The 17,987-nt window shown below is 36.2% G+C and overlaps 1 protein-coding gene and 1 long non-coding RNA gene across 6 annotated transcripts in view; one reads left to right on the top strand and one right to left on the bottom strand.

Annotated features, from left to right (window-relative positions):
- The window catches only part of LOC108884395 (uncharacterized), a 30,926-nt gene extending 28,653 nt beyond the window's left edge, over positions 1-2,273 (top strand). For both annotated transcript variants that reach the window (XR_007814317.1, XR_007814316.1), the window contains 2 exons: positions 702-740; positions 1,198-2,273. This is a non-coding gene — a long non-coding RNA (uncharacterized LOC108884395). The remainder of the gene's footprint in view (positions 1-701; positions 741-1,197) is intronic.
- The window catches only part of raly (RALY heterogeneous nuclear ribonucleoprotein), a 122,545-nt gene that overhangs the window by 19,483 nt on the left and 85,075 nt on the right, over positions 1-17,987 (bottom strand). For 2 of the 4 annotated variants that reach the window (XM_018678251.2, XM_018678252.2), the window contains exons 6-9: positions 16,963-17,082; positions 12,594-12,781; positions 10,309-10,356; positions 6,864-7,229 (exon numbers count right to left, since the gene is read on the bottom strand). In XM_018678251.2, the coding sequence (XP_018533767.1) occupies positions 10,312-10,356; positions 12,594-12,781; positions 16,963-17,082 (353 nt within the window). In that variant the 3' untranslated portion in view covers positions 6,864-7,229; positions 10,309-10,311. Of the gene's footprint in view, positions 1-6,863; positions 7,230-10,308; positions 10,357-12,593; positions 12,782-16,962; positions 17,083-17,987 lie in introns of those variants that run through there. The other 2 variants (XM_018678254.2, XM_018678253.2) reach the window with 2 other exon arrangements.

The raw sequence follows: 17,987 nt of genomic DNA on the forward strand, positions 1-17,987 counted from the left end.
AAAATGTCTCAAAATGTCATAGTATAGTATGTCGTCAAAAATGTCTTGGTAAAAATGTCATAGTATAGTATGGCATCAAAAATCTGTCAAAAATGTCATAGTATAGTATGTCGTCAAAAATGTGGTAAAAATGTCATAGTATAGTATGGTCAAAATTGTCAAAAATGTCATAGTAGTATGTCATCAAAATCTAGTGTAAAATGTCATAGTATAGTATGTATGGCATCAAAAATCTGTCAAAATGTCATAGTATAGTATGTCGTCAAAAATGTGTAAAATGTCATAGTATAGTATGGCGTCAAAAATGTTATAGTATGTCCTTCAGTGATGAATTAATAGACAATTAAGACAGATGGAAAGTTTATTAATCTTCTTAGTCAATTTTTCCAAATATGTTGTTAGTTTTCAAGGACATGACACTTGAAAAATCTTGTAGTTCGGAGATTTATGTATGTTCTGGTGTAAATTGTTAATGAGGATAAGGACTAGTGTACTAATTTACAGATGATTACAGAATCCTTGTACATAAAGTAATAATTTAAGACCAGAGATCACAAAACAGACATAATTCATTAAGTTTATTTACAGAGTTCATGTAACAACAGTTCAAATTTCAGCATACATTAAGAACTGTTTCAGTAAAATATTGTATTGGAATGACAACAGACTTGGTTTAAAATAGATATTTTGTCGTTTTTTAGGTGACTTCAGAGAAACAACTGGATTCACAGAAGGCGGAGGTAGGAAACTATTTTTATTAACTGCAATCTAAAACAGCTCAGTGAACAAATAGTCCTGAAAACTGATACATGATATTATTTATTAAAATCTAAATACATTAGTATACATTAGTTAGCATTAGTCAATTAATTGCTTGTAAATTAGCTTTTAAATGCCTTCAAGATACCCAGGAAGATAGTTGTATGGAGTGCTTTAAAATAGCATGAAACATAGCCACAAAGATTGGTTTGTATGGCATCAGAAATATGTCAAAGTAACTAAATACAATTAGCATTAGTCAATTAATTGTTTTAAATGGCTTAAAGATAAGGACTGCTTTAAAAATTAAAAAAATTGCATACAAGATAGCTATATAGATAGCTTATGATTGTGTTTGAGTTGGTTTTAAAAAGGCTATCTTTTAAGGACTACTATAAAGATAACTTTTTAACCTAGCTTTTGAATTGTGTGTCTCAGGAACAGGAGCAGGAGGAGGAGGAGGCAGCAGCTGCAGTTTTGGATCTGAGGTGTATGAAAGAAAACAGCAGTTATGAAGCTGCAGGATATGGATATACAGACTGAGCAAACACTTTTAAGCATCTTTAAGAACATTTAACTGCTTGTGATATAATTTATTACAGTAGACAATTATTCATGCAATAATTGTATCATCAGCAGTTAAATGCTTATATTAGTCTGTAGCAAATGTGTTCATAACTTAATTACTTTCTTTGTAGGAGAATGAAACAAACATCTGTCATTATCTTTGCTGTGGTTTCTTAAATGTTGTCTGGAACAAAATCATTTTACTAGGCAAAATGCCAACATTGTCTACTTGCAGCTGCTAGATTAAATACTGCTATCATTGTAATAGAAATTTTCTATTATAGAGCTATATTTAATTTTTTGCAGCTGCATTGTGGAATAATACTAATTATTAGTACTTAAAACTGATTAAGTTAACTTTAACTTAGTGAAGTCCGTTCCAGACAAGAGGTTTTAAAGTGTCAAACTGCAGCTGAGATAATGACAGAGGCAGACCAAAGAGAATAAACTAACACTGACCTTCTGGAAATCTTCATGTCTGTCTCTTCCCTCTGTGATTTGCTTCCTGTGGATAAAAATCAGAAAACAACAAACATTAACATACAGCTTAGTTCAAACTGCCAAATGAGGGAATCCACAAAACCAGTGTATCATCATACATCAACATCATCACACAATCATAGAATAAAACATGAAAATGTCATGAGCTTGTGTTAACAACAGACCTTATTTTTTCATTTTCATCTGACAAAAAACCCATTGACTTTGGGATGAGGGAACCGGAGGTGTTAAACTGCTATGTTTTTCTGGGTTTTAAGATTCCTTCCAATTACAAATCAGCACAAACACAGAATAAGAAGAATAAAGCGCTGCCAGACTTCACAGTAACTTTGAATTTAGCCCCAGGTCTGATACGTTTAGACTTATAGTTGTACACTATTTTGGTTCTTGTAAATAATAAACCACCAATAATTGTATATTGCTGTTCTATTATTTCATCTTCTCAATAAATATCTTGATACACTCATGTTAGTTGTGTCTTTTTCAATTCAATCTAGTGTTGGAGCTGAAGTGACCTAGTGTCCTTTCGACGTATTACTTTGAAACTTGCTGTCCCAACACTACTGGAAGTTACGGTTTCTGAATTAAATTCTCAACTTTGGCAATTACATCATCCCAAAATACCAGGCAAATCAGGCAAAAGTCTTTCAATAAAAATGTCATTATCATTCTACACCACAAAGTTGCAACAATGTGAAGCTGTACCTGGACATGGAAGTATTCAGCATGGCTCCTGTCCGATGTAACATCTCCATCTTTGAAGAGGCAGAATCACTTGTCTCCAGTACACAGGCACAGATTAACCTCATCTTGCTTTGCAGTGTGGGCACTAAAATTCACAGTGAAAACAATGTGTAAACAACAGACTGAAGAGGATAATTTTGTCTGACTTTTTATTCTATTCTCATATGAAGACAGGATTTTTTTTACCCAACATGTTTCAACTGCTGAGCCTGCAGTCTTCATTAGACATGCTGCTGAAGCTTCCTGTCAGCTGACAGTTGAAACATGTCAGTTAAAAAAGAAAACATACATAACAAATCAAGTGACAGGTATGCATGCCAATGTCTTTGCAATTTCTGTGTCTATTTTAAGGTGAAATTAGGGCTGCACAATAATGTTGAAAATGATAATCATTATCAACGCTTTCACTTCAATGTTGTGTTACACTCCTGATAATTTATGCACTGCTTTCAATTAGTATTTATTGGACATACACCTCTGGTCAAATGAAACGCTCTTGCATTGATTATTTCAGTTTGTCTCTGGAAGCTGGGTGCATACAGTGACCTGCTGGTAAAATGTCACTGTTATGGATGAGTTGACAGCTGGTCAAGGATGGAGATTCAGTCAAGTAATGTTAGCAATATTACTCTTAATGCATTGATCATACTTGTGTTTTTGTTTTTTCAGGTGGTTGAATGGGTTGGTTGTGTTACTTTGTTGCAATGCAGTCTTTGCATATGATCTGTTTTTGCTTAACATCACTCATCCTAAATCTGAAATACTCCCAAACAACAGACTAGCTCTTCACCTGCTGCTTAAAACATTTGATTATCATTTTGTCCATCTGCTCTATGTTCATTTAATTGGGATTATTATTTAATTTATTGTGAAGCCCAGAGTGGAATTATGAACTTATATGTTAAACATGTTTTCATCAAATTTATAATTAAGTGTAATATACCTTTATCTTAAAATCCCTGTTCCATCACAGTCCCATTAGGCGAGGCTGCCCATGGCCAACCGCTTTCCACACAGGAGAAGGCCCCGTCCTCCAGACCCTTCAGCTTTTCATATTCTCCTCTGGCTTGAGCCTCACGTTTGCATCCAGAACTGTAATCAGTGCACAGAAACAACAACCAAAAAATGAAATTGTAACTTAATATTTAGTGCTGAATTTAGAAATTCTGGAGTGGGTCAGTATTGTAAACAACATTATTATTGTTCATTATTGTTTAACTTAACCCTTGCCTTATAAGCCTAAACCTGATGGAAAAAACAAAACTAATTTTCTCTCTTAAACATCTCATGCAGTTTCATTGCAATATATGTTCAAATGATCAATATCTCTGGCAAAAACAAATATTAGGAAAAAAGTCAACAAACTAAAAACAGATTAGTGAATCGAATTTGTGAATGAATTTGTTTTTTCCTCTTTCACTTCCCACTAATCATCTGATGACCCCTCAGATTCATCATGTGTCCCTGTTTATAAAACTACTCCACCTCCAGCAGCTACAACAGTAACATGCTGCTGGCACACTGATGTTTCAGTATTAGGCATCTAATAATGGCATATACAATTATATATCAGTCAGAGGGACCAAACCAGTGTTTCTACTTTAGTACTTAAACTACATTTTGCTGCTAATACTTTACTGAAGTAGGATTTTCAATGCAGACCTTTTACTTGTAATAGATTATTTTTATATTGCTATACTGGTCCTTTTAGTGAACAGCTGAGAACTTACTGCATCCTTGTCCATCATGTAAAATCTCAGTGACATCTTCTGGGCTCTCGGCTGACTCATGGAGATCCAACAGGGCCTCTGCACCTCTGTGTGTCTTTGTTGGTCATCTCTGGACTTCAGCCTCTCCTCTCATAGACACTAAGCTTCCATCACGGGCTTACATTTCTGATAACCAAGGTTAACTGTAGGAGCCCAATCTGCCGACACAGCATTGTTCAAGCCTGAAGAGAACAACAAACCATAATTAAACACTTGTGGCAATAAGGTTGTGTTGCACCCATGAATCACACAGGACTCAGGGTGAACAGATTTTAAGAAGGCAAGGATGGTTTTAATCTGAACACTTGAAAGAAATGTAATTTGGCTGGTCTTCAGTAGCTTTACTGATACTGTGTGTAACTGCCAACTCATCTGTCTTGAAACAAAGCACAATAATAGAATCATTTTAAATAATTATGTTTAAAATCATAATATCATAAGAATTAAAATAAACTTAAAATCAGCCTACATAATAACATGTTAGGAATTATTAACTCTGATATATCAAAAGGTATTAAAGCTTAGTGTCTAAGCTACAATTCTAATTATAACAAGTACATTTTCATAAGAAAAAAATGAATGTAAAGATTACAATAAATTCAATGGTAAGTATAACAAAATTCAACTAATTACAATAGGTTAACTAGCTACTAAAAGCATGCATTCTGTGCTAAATACAGTACATATTTTCCGTATTTACTTTCTATCTTGATCCTACATAAGTATTTACTGTTGCCGTGGAAACAAGTGACAACTGGCGTCAGCATATGTAAGATGTCTTGGCTAAATCGTACAGGACATTGTTTTCATTGCTCAACAACTCATACAGATCATTGCGTTTTTTAAAAACAGGTTATGGATTCATTCAGCTTTCACTGTTCAGGAAGTTTTAATCAGGAGCCGAATTAACAGATGTCTCTCCTCGACAAAACAAACGGACTCAATAATTTAAACTCCAGGTAAAAATAATAATCAGTGTTTCTCCGTGATGCTCTTGGGCGGTCACGGGATGTCGGGAGGGGCTGTTTACGCAGCTTGTTTCTCTACTTAAGTGATGTTGACTTAAGTAATGAAGTCAAGTTTTAATGTCTGGCGGAAAACTCTTGTCTTGCGACCCAGTTACTGTAGACTAATGCCGAATTGTATTGCTACATTGGACAGCTAAGACAACACCTTTGTTTTAGTTTTTTTTATTATTATTATTTCAGTGCGTCTTCTAATTTATATCTTTATGGAAAATCTGCATTTTGTTTTCCAATAGCAAACATGCCCCCTGATCCAAAGACTTCAACCCAATGCTGAATTGTATTACTACACAAGACAGCTAAGAGACACCTCTTTATTTTGTATTTTAGTGCGTTTCAGTTTTTTTCAAACAGTTTGTGACCCTGTAAGTCGAAACACTGAGTTAGGGGACACCACTGAATGTCAGTGGAAAATCCAACCTAAAGCTAACTTCACAGCTGCACCTTAAGAAAACATGGCGTCCTTAGCGTCAGCTAGCGTTAGCAACTGCTTCAGTTGTTCAGTCACAGGGGGTATAAACTCCAATATGGCAAAGAAAAACAATAACCTGTACCCTAGGCAAACAGTTAGCGACATAAACACAGCCACATAAGTTACGTTACCTTTGTCTTTGTGGAATTGGTCACTGCACACGAGTACTATCCGTCTTCGCTACTCCCAACCGCAGGTGTAGGCCTGCAGGCCATTTTAACGGCGTTCTTCTGTCAATTTCTCGCTTTTCCCCCTTAAAACCAACACGATTTGGTAAAACTCAACAAAATCTTCCTGTGGTTTCTCGGTTTCATCGATATGGGCAACGATATACGACGCAAACCACTGGTATTCTGAGGCGCTGTGTTCGCGTCTTGCACGTGAAGAAAAACGAAGAATCACTTCCTGGTCTCACCTGCATTTCGCTGACGTCAGATGCACTATTGACGCGTTCTGTCCAATCACAAACAAGGAGTATTGTACCACCATTTCTGGAGGATATTAAAGACATTTTTCTGATATTAATCAAAGAGAAATATACAATAATTTTCTCTGCGCTGTGTTCTGTAGGGAATCATCATTGAATTTATACACTGCATGGATGTACAGGTGATAATATGTAACTCCTAAAAAGATTATAAAGCATACTATAACCTACAGTTAAGGCAGTAAGGAGTAAATCCCATGGTTTAGAAAAAATATCTCTGTAGTCCTCTTTGCTAGAAGTTAGTTAATTAGTAGTTTGTACAGTAGCATGTTGTATATATATGTACTCCAATTCACAATAAACATCCACAAATAAATAGTACCGCTTGTGGAAAAGTACAAATAAACAGTAATAAATTGCAAATCTTTTCATTAGTGTTTCACCGTAAAAGTAAAAAATAATAGCTTTTTGCTTTTTTATAAAAACAGTAGCAAACTCTAAAGTTCAACAACAGCAAGATAATGTTAATTTTACATTAACATAGTGGCAACCCTGCTGTTAACGTTTTTTTCTAAATGGAATAAAGCAACACATAAACCTGACTGTCACAAAAGCCATTTTATTTTCTTAAACCTTATCATCTTGAAACTGTATGTATCCAGTTCTTGATCTCAAATTTTTCTCATGGCAAAGAAATGTATCTTTTACATTATATTTGTTCCAAACACATAATCTCTGTGAGGGAGTGTGCGCTCATTTCACAAACTGCTGCGGGCCCCTTTTCCTGGAAAGACCTTGAATCAAAAGCAGACAGACAGACTGCTCTGAGAGGATTTGGACGTCAAGTCCATTTTTCACCGTAGATGAGCCACAAAGGAGAGAGAAGACTGAGGGAGTGTGTACATCAGGTTTGTCAAAGAGAAGCAGATGCAGGCTGACAGGACATTCCTGCGTTTCAGATTCACCTAATGTTTAAAACAAACAGGAGAAGAGTTACACAAAAAATAATTTAAAATTCCTCTCAGGAGCAAGTTGGGGTCAAAAGAAATAGCTGCAAATAAATATGAGGTGTGCCACCTGACTGGTCAGTTGCATCAGCTGGGTTGATGATAATACAAGCTTGTAATTTCAAGCTTTTGGTGTGGCCTGTTAATTGTCACACATCAGCAGCAAAAGCTCTAAACAAGTGAACGGCTTCAGTTCCATAAAAAAAAAAACAACAAAAAACTTTTAGACCAAAGATGGTTTACTTTTCTGTTTTTATATACTGCCCATCACTGAGTGTGATCACTATATAATACTATAGAATATACACAGAACTCAATGACCACAGTAAATAATGAGACATTCTACCTTTTGAAGGATAATGTGAGTTTATTTGAATTGCCTATTGTGGCCCAGAGCAATTTGCCGTGTGGCACAGTAACTGGTTAATTGGGCCACAGTAATGTAAATATGATCAGTGACTTGAAAGCTAGTCTTCTGCTTTAACATACTTAATATATATTGTGTTCTTGAGACAAGAACATTACTTGAAACACGTTCATTAGAGAAATTAACTTGAAACATCAATAAAACTGCCAGAAAAGGATTTAATTAAACAATTTCTTTTAAAAATACCTGGCAACAAACTTAAATTTGTGTCACACATGAAAAATCTTAATAAGGTAGTCACATTTTAGTCTTGAAATGCTATAAGCTAATGAAAGTTATGAAGTCCTGTTCAATAAAAGCAGCAGAACTACTCGGTGATTAGACAGAATGGCCTCAACCACAGAGAAGGAAAGGAGGATTTCACTACAGGGAACAATCTGAAAACAGCTCATTTGTTCTCATTTTGAGTGGCGTGATGAAGTTCACGAGCAAAACTCAAATCCATGTTTCTGGAAGAATTGTTGTTTCCACCCCTGTCCTCAGTTCTTGCCAAAGCAATTTGCCTCCTTGTTTACCTGAGACCATCAGACATGGAGATAGCGTCTTGGTTCATAAACACTGAAGTCCCCCTTTTCTGATATCTGTGTAGATTATCAGGCACAGGCTGGCTGGATCAATTACAAAAATATGCATGTGCTTGAGTTTCAGACATTATATAAAGATGTGTCACGATTTGTTTAGTCAATGAGTTTCCTGCCAACTTCAGGGAATCAGATGCTTTGTCAGGACTAAATCCAGATGTAAGAATTTCTAAGATGTTTGAAAGACAAAGAACAACGCCCCAAATAACAACAGTACATCTGATGTCATGGCGATCACAGTACACATTTCTTCATGTGTGATGTGTTAGGAATTTAAATGGTTTTCGGATTTTGTATTCATTTTGAATCTGGGGAAGGATACAGAAAAAATTCAGCTGCACTGATTGATTTGTCATTAGCAGATATAAACCTTCCTTGAACACTGGTCTATAAGTCTGGTCTTTTATGGAACTGAAGCCGTTAACATGTTGAGAACTTTTGGTGTTGATGTGTTAATGTTCAATCTTACGACCAACGTCGGTCCACGACTTCATCAGCCCAACTGGTGTGACTGACTAATTAGTTGGTACACTTCATATTTATCAGCGGCTGTTTCCTCACACCTCTACCAGCTCCTGAAAGGAAAACAAAAAGTGAACTGAAAATGAAACAACTGATGACTGAGATTTCTTCTGCTGACATCTCTGTCCAACAGAGGTGGAGGTCTGTAGTGTTTAAAACATTACAAAATGACAATCTTTATCTGTCCCTTCAGTCAAGTTTTAGTCCTGCAGGTGAGAGCACATAAACCTGCATTTCCCAAACTCAGTAGTAATAATTACAACAGTTAAGAAGAAACATTAATTATACTCAAAATTTTAAGTGTGAATTGAAATCTAACAGACTATCATTTCGTTGCTCTGCATCACCTACAACTGATGATATTTCTGTATGACTTAATATGATCATGAAGAGAAACTCGTGCGGTGTGGGTGCACAAACTGAGTATTTCTGTTGTAACATCACAAGGATCTGAGTTCAATCAAAACCAGACCTTTGACTTTGTGTTCCTAAGCCATGGATGTTTTTCCAGCCAATGACTGTATATTTACCGAGGCATGCAAGGGACTGTGTGTATTTCCAGCTGCATATGAGTGTGTGTATGTCTTCATAGTTGTGTGTGTGTGAATGTGTGTTATTTTCATAACTTTTTTGCCCTGAGCCTGCACAAATTGCAAATTTCCTTTTGTCTTTAAGAAAACAGCTCCACATTGTTCAAATTTTCCACCTATTTATGACTGATTCTGACTCTTTTTACATACTTGGACCAAGATTTAATTTAAGATTTTTTTAATCAGTAAAGCCTCTCAGGCTAACTGACTTTCATTTGATCATTGTCAGCGCAGAAAACAAATTTGTTTCATAATTTTTTATTTACCTGAAAAAAACCCAACAAATTGAAATAACGAATACAATGAAAAACAACTTATCAATGTGATGACAGATGGAAAATAAGTTAAGGAGAAACAGCAATTCAGTGTTCAGGACAGAAAATCTGGTAATAAGAGCATACATTCAGAACACAATCAAGCTTCCCCAGATAATTTCAAACCTGGCTGATAAATAAATCTGGACTGAGCATCACTGCTTTATCCTGTACAGGTCCTCATTACGTCTGGTTGACAAGAAATGTGAACACAATGCAATACAAATCTACCAAGAGATGAAAGCTTTTACAAGCAGACTTAAAATGGATCCTGGTGCTTCAGACCTACAGAACGTTCTGTATGAGATGTTAAATTTTTACAGTAAAATCCATTTTTCTCTGCTGCCTTTATTTTGCCAGCTGAGATGCAGGAAAAGTTAACTGAAATGCGACACACAACACAACAAGGAACACAACTGCAGTGTGTCTTAAGCAAAATGCTGTGAGTGTCAAGACAAAGAGGAGCCAGGGAGAACTCACTTTGTCTTTGAACGTAAAGGTCAGAGAGAAAGAGAGAGACCAGTCTTGTAGTTTTCAGTGCATTTGTGATTTGAAAGCAAATTATGTGCAACATTTGTCCTTGCAAGCTGATTCCACACTCACCTCTCACGGGTGAATGGAATCCATCTCTGATGATAGGCGACTGTTTTCCTGAACAAAAAACCAGAAGAACAGACCAGAGTCAGAGCACACACAAATATGTGCTGTAAATGTCCAAGTATTCACTGAATTTGGCCTCAGATTATCATTATGTAAAATTTTATCAAGGACAACAGAAGAAGGCTGGAATAATGAACAAAACAGAAACCTTGGAAGTTTTTGTGTCAGCTGTGTGGTGGGTAGACCGCATGAGCATTTAAGCACTAAATTTAAAAAGCATTATGTTACGTAAAGCATCGCAAAAAAAACATCACATAGAAAGTTACCAGTTGACTTTTTGACCTGTTCTGAACTACACACTGTCTGTTGTTATCTTTAGTAGGTAAGATTACATAAATCAGAAGATAAAGGACAGTATTTGGTTTACTCCCAGTGCAGCTGCTGTGGGATTTAGGCTCCATAGGTATCTCCATAACATCAGGGATTCATCCCATGTGGAAATCCCTGTGATGATTTTTAAAGTATTCTGATCTCTAGTCATTTTTAAAAAATGTTGTACTGTCAGTACAGAATTTATTAAAGCAGCAGCTACATTTCAGTCAGATATTGAACAAACAATACACATAAGCTGTGCCTTTACACTACAGCCTCAGGCTCCAAAAAACAATAACAAAAGGGTCAAATCATGAGAACACCTGAGAGAATTACATGTTCAGTAATTGATCTAAATGTAAGATGAGTCAAAATATGCAAAAACAGCACATACAGTGTGCAACAGAATTCTAATCAAAGTCTGATATGAGGAGAAGAAGGAAAGCAGCGACACAAAATAATTAAAATTAGCATTAATGAGAAATGTTAAAAGGGATTTTGTGCTGCTATCAATAGTCATGATGGCCACTGCCTATGCTCAATAACCCACAACATTTTAAAGAGCAACATATGTTACACTTTAAAATGCTTCAGGTTTGTACTGACTGACTCCCAGTGTTATTGTTGGCTACTGCACTCGAGATCACCTTCCTCTTTCTCAGGGTCAGACTCAGGATCAGACATTATCAAATCACGTTTGGGGTCATGTCTCTTGACAGGTTATGGCAACATAATATTTAAACTGACACACACACAAATACTACATAAGAAGGACCAAGATGAAAAATGATTAGAAATATTATCTGATGCATTTTGATAATGTTGTAAAACTGGGGGACTGGATATAATCTTCCTGACTATCTGTCTGTTGAGTTAAATCTTAATATGGTGTAAAAGTTTGCTGAGGAAGATGTAATGCTGTATGTACTTTGATGCTATATGGCAGATGGGGTTTGTGTATACAGCGAGTTGCACCAACTGTTGTGTGTGAGACAGTGTGGATGTTGGACTGGGCTCACTGGGCTGGTAATCATAGACCTTGAACCATTGGATCCATCCAGGTGTTCACAGAAAACAGCTCAAAGACTTTATTTGATTCTCTGATTGATCAATAACTAGTTTGTGAACCACTGTATGCTGCAGCTCATGAAATAATTTCACAGTCAATCCTGCTTTGGCATCAACACAAATATTGGGAAAATGTTTTTCTTTCTGGCATTGATGACTCATCTGTGCTCGTTGTGTTTTTATTACAATGTGCTACTTTGTTTCAGGTTATAACTAGTACATAACCTCATCATAAAATATTGCTTTAATAAAGAATAATGAAAGCTTAAGATTTTTTAAAATAACAATATAAAAAAATAAACAGGCTCATCTTGGGAGTCAAATGCTTTGTCTGGCAGCAGATTTGTTAGTAGGTACAAAACTGACTTAAATTCACTGCCTAGATCCATAACTGATATTAACAATAACTGCAACAGGGCTGCAACTAACACTTATTGTCTTTATCGTTAAGCAGAAAGTAGTGAAAATTGCCTCTCACAATTCAGCTTGTTTACCCAACAGACCAAAAGCCAATTTACCAGGATATTAAAAAAGGAGACAGCAACAAATCTTTACAATCTCACGAGCTGAAAACAGAGAGTTTAGAATGATCAAGGCTCAAAGAGGCTCAAAATGTATGATGTTATCAAATAGTGTGGAAAATACAATTAGTTGTATCTTAATATTAAGCTAGTTAAGGGGAAAGTAAAGGGGAACATAAGGAACATTAAACCTCACACTGTTAACTGCTGCTCCAAAGATCAGTTTTTCACTGTGAGGACGTCAAATGTTTTCACAAGTCGCAATTTCAGCCTCACCAGACCATACACTGTTTCCTTCTCACTCTGACATACAGGTGTAATACACACCATGTGGTCGTGGGCATCGTCCTGTGTGTGCTCTCCCTCCTCTTCCTCATCTTCTTCCTCCTCCTCCTCTTCCTCCTCCTCAGCTTCACTGTTCTGTCTCTGCTCCTCCTCGTCCTCCAGCTCCGAGCTCGACTCCTCCCCTTCCTGCCACGCCTCCTCGCTTTTACACTCCTCTGCGTTCCTCAACTCTGGACCAAAGCACACCGACAGAAAGACAAAAAGCGCGCATATTACAAGAATGAAGAAAGTGTACACTGATCTAGATGCATCACAGTCAGGCTACGGAAACAGCCGGACGAATAGTGAGGAAAGGTTTGTCGTTTCCTCTCCTATATCTCCTTTAGCAAAGCAAACTCATACCTATATACTTTAAACAGTACTAGTGTCCAATGTCTGTGTTTGTTAGAAATAAATATGAAAGTAAATGCTCTGTGCTTATGTTGTCATATAAGAAATTTAAAGGATAGGTTCACAGTTTTCCAAAACACATGGGTCAAGCCTCAAGCTATCCCAGAAAGGAAAGACCTCCGGCACCACCTGAGCAACACCAGTCCTCTGAGTCATCTGGTGAAATTTCAGATAAGGGCTGCACACACACACACACACACACACACACACACACACACACACACACACACACACACACACACACACACACACACACACACACACACACACTTTTTTCCTACTTGGTCATCTTTCTTTTTGTCCCAGGCTCCACATGATTTCAGAGGAACAGAGTCATAAGTTTCACAGAGCTAAAATTTATTTCATGAGACCATTTTATTAGGACATTTAATGGCCATATGGAAGATATTTTGCTGGTAAAACAATGCATTTATCATGCTCCGATGTATGCTTTCAGTATATCATTTTATACTGTCCTTGAAGTTTTCTGTGAATAAAGCTTTATACTAAAAGACAAAAAAATGTCCTTAACCTCATGATATTTCATACTGAGGTCAGGGTGAAGTGGTTCGGAAAGAAACTATGCAGTTTTTTTGTGTCTACAACAGTAATATTACCAGCAAAAGCAAGTTCAGAGGTCATAATATACACACAGAGCTAATGTCAAAATATGAATATTTATTGTAACCTGCTCTTCAGAGTCTCAGTCCTCAGGTTGACCACATCCCCATCAGACTGGTCCAGAAATAAGAATCCCTCTGTTCATCTCAGCGGTCTGAACCACAGCCTGACAGCAGATGGGAGAAATATTTCTTGGCCTTCCTCTGGGCCCTTCTGTGTGCTGTTATCCTCTGTTTTTACCGTAATTATACTTAATGCAGGGCCACTAAACGACATGGACAGACATTGGGGTGATGATTGCCCCCAACTGTGTGAGTGTGCAGCAGAATTTGACCTTTTTGTGTGATTTCAATTTTCAGTTTTGTTTGTGCTGTGTGTTTTTTGTTTGCAGTGTTTGGCTCTAACTACTCCCATAAGGCATCCTTCATCAGTTGTTTTGTAATGTTTTTTGCTTTGTATTTTTTGTTTGTTTGCTTTGTTTTGTTTGTTTGGATGGGAAAGTTACAGTAGAAATCCCACAGCATGTAAATAACAGAAAAAATTAAATTGTCCTTCTGTTTCTGTCGAGAGTTTGTCATATGTGAATTTGTATATAAAATAAAATCATTAACAAAACATATGAGGTTTTGAGTTAAAAGGGGCAATAATCAATACATCAATATAAAATATAATAACATATCAGATTCTTTTTTATTTATGTATGCATGCATTATTTGTAAAGGTAAACCTTCAGCAAAATCCACCAATAAGTAACAAATAGATTTTTCATTGTATTTTCAGTAAAAGGTTCCTGCGTTTGTTGACTGCAGATTTCCAGTCTTGGAAATGAACCTGGAAAATCAATCAAAACAAACAAACAAAAATGTCCCAGAAGAAGAATTATACTGTTTGTTTATGTGCAAGAAAAATACAATTGTGTGCACCTGTCAATGAGATTGTGAGACAGAAGTGCTCCACTGGCTTATCGCTCGCATAAACAATCCTAACTGTTCTGTAAAGACAGCAGACATCCATGTTATGGATACATGTTTTGCTGTTCAGTTTCTACTTTCTCTGATCATCTGGTGAAGCACTAAGAATCATTTTGCACCACCCATTTTCTTCCAATGGGTCGCCAGACTGTCAGAATGAACAGATCACATAAATTATACACATACTTATGTGTCGCTGCATAGATATGTGTATACATCATATGTCAGGGTATACTTTCAGATACTTTTGTAGCCTGAACAGTATTTCTAAATTTCTATTTGTAGTGTTTTGAACATCATTGTAAGCATTTCAGAACATACAAACATTTGTGGTTGACGAAACAAGTTTTTTTTGTGAAATATATTTATGTTTTGACCCTGAAATTTTTCATTTCTTACCCCAGTCTCTGATGCCAAGAAAAACCAGAGGAGCATGACCTTATTCCCATGACAGTACTTCTGTATTGAGAAGGTTTGTAATGATGGAAACTGGAGCTGGGAAACAATATCAATGTATCTGAGCCAAGTATTGACAAATTTCAATTGTTTACACATGTTGTAAGGTCCATCATTCTTCTTTCTCTTTGCTAAAAAAACAAAACAAAAACAAAAATACCCTTTCTTTCAAAATCTTGTCAGATGCTTTCTGAGGCTTTTCTGTTTTTTGGGATTTAAAATTATTTTTTTTCAATTACTTACCCCCTGCTGTACAGAACAAATAAAAACAGAAAAACTGGCCAAATTTGAAAATATCTAGTGTAGTTTGAGTAGAGGCAGGTTACCTTTTTCTTGGGCAGGGTTTTAGCATTTATCTGTTGGCAGATTTTTTTTTCTGTAGGTTTTCCATCACGCGTTGGACCTGATTTATTATGCAAATAAAGATGTGGCCTCAGTGACTTTTTCATTGGATTGGAAAATCAAAAAAGCTGTGTATATCTTCAGACAGCAGCACAGGAAGTAACATTACTGAGACAAGACATATTTCATGTTGTTTCCTGCTCATTTCTCTTGATGTGACAATTCTATTTTTTCTCCAGGAATCTAAGGAACACACGTGGCCACCAGAAAGTGTCTGATAAGGAAGTGAGAGTTTATCATCGAAACAAACTGCTGAAGTCTCTGTCCCTGAATGGTATAAATAGTATAAAAATCATGTGAATCATATTCATGCATGAATATCATGCAATGACCAGATCTAAACCCAACAGAAGACTTAAGGAAGATTTTGGAGAATCATGTTGTTAGACAGAGCTTTCCACCGCCACTGTCAAAACACCAAATGAGGGAATATCTTTTAGAAGAATGACGTCCTCCAGTACAGTACAAAGGTCGTTTGTTCATTTCATGATCTTTTGGTAGCAATACTTCTGTTGTATAGGCCTCTGACTGCTGCATCTTTGTGCATCTGTTTATAAACAACTAAAACAACAACAGCAAATACATTTTGTAGGAAACATAATTGTGTTTTCTCTTAAAATAATAGGGGGTACGTTTTTTAATTAAATGTGTCACAAATGCATGAACATATCACTAAAATGTACACAGACAGTTTTTTCTGCAAAAATATCTGATCTTGAAGCATAATATGCATCTGTAGTGACTAGGCTCTCACAGCTCTTGGTTAGGGTTAGGGAGAGATCATGGTCTGGATTAATACAGAAAAAGTTCACACTGACATCAGACACAATGTGATCAACCAAAACCACTACCTTGCTTTAATCTTACAAAAAGTTGTTGTCTAAACCTCACCACAGACAGGACTCCAGTCCCAGTCCTCCTCCGCCATTAATGTAATGCTTCATTCATTGAAAATAAAATAAAATAAATAATAATAATAATTTTAAATGTTGCCTCTGAACATTATTCAGCCAGCGATTACATTGCCATGAGAGTTTACAGTTTAGTGGTATATGAGCCAAATATTTAGGAGACAATGTAGCTTTGAATATTCAAATAAAAGATGAGCTTTAAGTTATTTATTTATTTATTTATTTTTTACTGTAGCCTCAGCAGTGTAGAGCGTGTATTGTCTGTTTTTTCCCTGAGAAAGACACACCTCACTAACTGGTTTCAGAGAATGAGCAAATGATGAAAGACACAGTTAAGTATTTTTGGCATGCATGCTTTAAACAGCTGGATCACTGTGTGTGGTGCAAAAATGTCGTAAAGAGTCACAGACAGAATTGGTTTTACTCGAAGGTGAACAGGAGACCTTCACATATCTGACTGTGATTGTGTTTAACTGCCAGCTATGAAAATAATCAAATTAACATAATCAAATTACATTGTTTACATGGGCTCCACCTTGTCCTCATTACTCCCATGTTGAGTTAATTATTTGTGTATGCATGTGTGTGCGAGAGAGTCACCTGTGGCGGTGATGTGTGTGTCTTCTGTGATCTGCTCCAGTCTGCCCAGCAAAGCTTCGATGTTGGCTTTAATCTGAGTCAACTCTGACTTGATGGCCTGAAGCTCTGTGCCTTTCACTGCTGGTAGAGACACAGACAGAGGAAGACAGAGGAAGAGAGAAACAGAGCGACACACACAGACAGAAAAATAGAAACGTTAGCATTCGTGTTCTGATTAATACGTCTGCAGAGAGCAAAGCGGATGTTTTCATTTTTACAAGTTCAGAATCAACATTTATTATCATCTTTCTGAAACTTTCTTGAAATGATGGTTTCTGTTAGACAAAGGCTGAATCCTGAGGAGATCAATGAGCTTTAGAAACACTGCACCACCACCAGCAGCAGCAGCAGCATGAACTTCCGACAACAGGCAGGAAGAATTCAGGCTTTCCAGAAATGGAGGAGCTTCATCTCCTGTTCGGTCAGAAATCTGAATGTGACATTTTAATGTTTATGGTGTGCACGTTGAAAGCATCACCAGAGAAAATGATGATGGGATAATCACAAACATCAGGATTCATCCTTTTGGGAGCCATTATATAGTTACCTTAATTATTTTGTTATTAATGATTTATTTTGATCACAAGTGGTCAGTTATTTGTACTTCAAACATGACAATATAACATGTTGCTGTAGAGGTGCAAAGAAATTACTGAATGTTTGAAACATTTTTCCTTCAGATTTATGTTAGTGGAGCTCATTTTTCAAATACAAATAAAGTCTATGAGATCCACTGAAAACAGCTTTTAAAAGGGTTGGCAATATTTGTTGAGCATAAACTCTGTTTATTTATTTACCACTTACTTTATTTTTAATAATTAGCTACATATTTAATTTCAATTTAAATTTTAATAAGACTTGTGTTGAACAACTGATTTAATTGTATAATTAATTCATTTTATGTTTATTACTGTTTATCACTTTATTATGTTTTTTACATCGGCTGAAATGTTTTTTGCTGATTGTTCTGCAATTTTAAAAAAGAC

Source organism: Lates calcarifer, linkage group LG12 (genome assembly GCF_001640805.2).
Source record: "Lates calcarifer isolate ASB-BC8 linkage group LG12, TLL_Latcal_v3, whole genome shotgun sequence".
NCBI lineage: Eukaryota > Metazoa > Chordata > Actinopteri > Centropomidae > Lates > Lates calcarifer.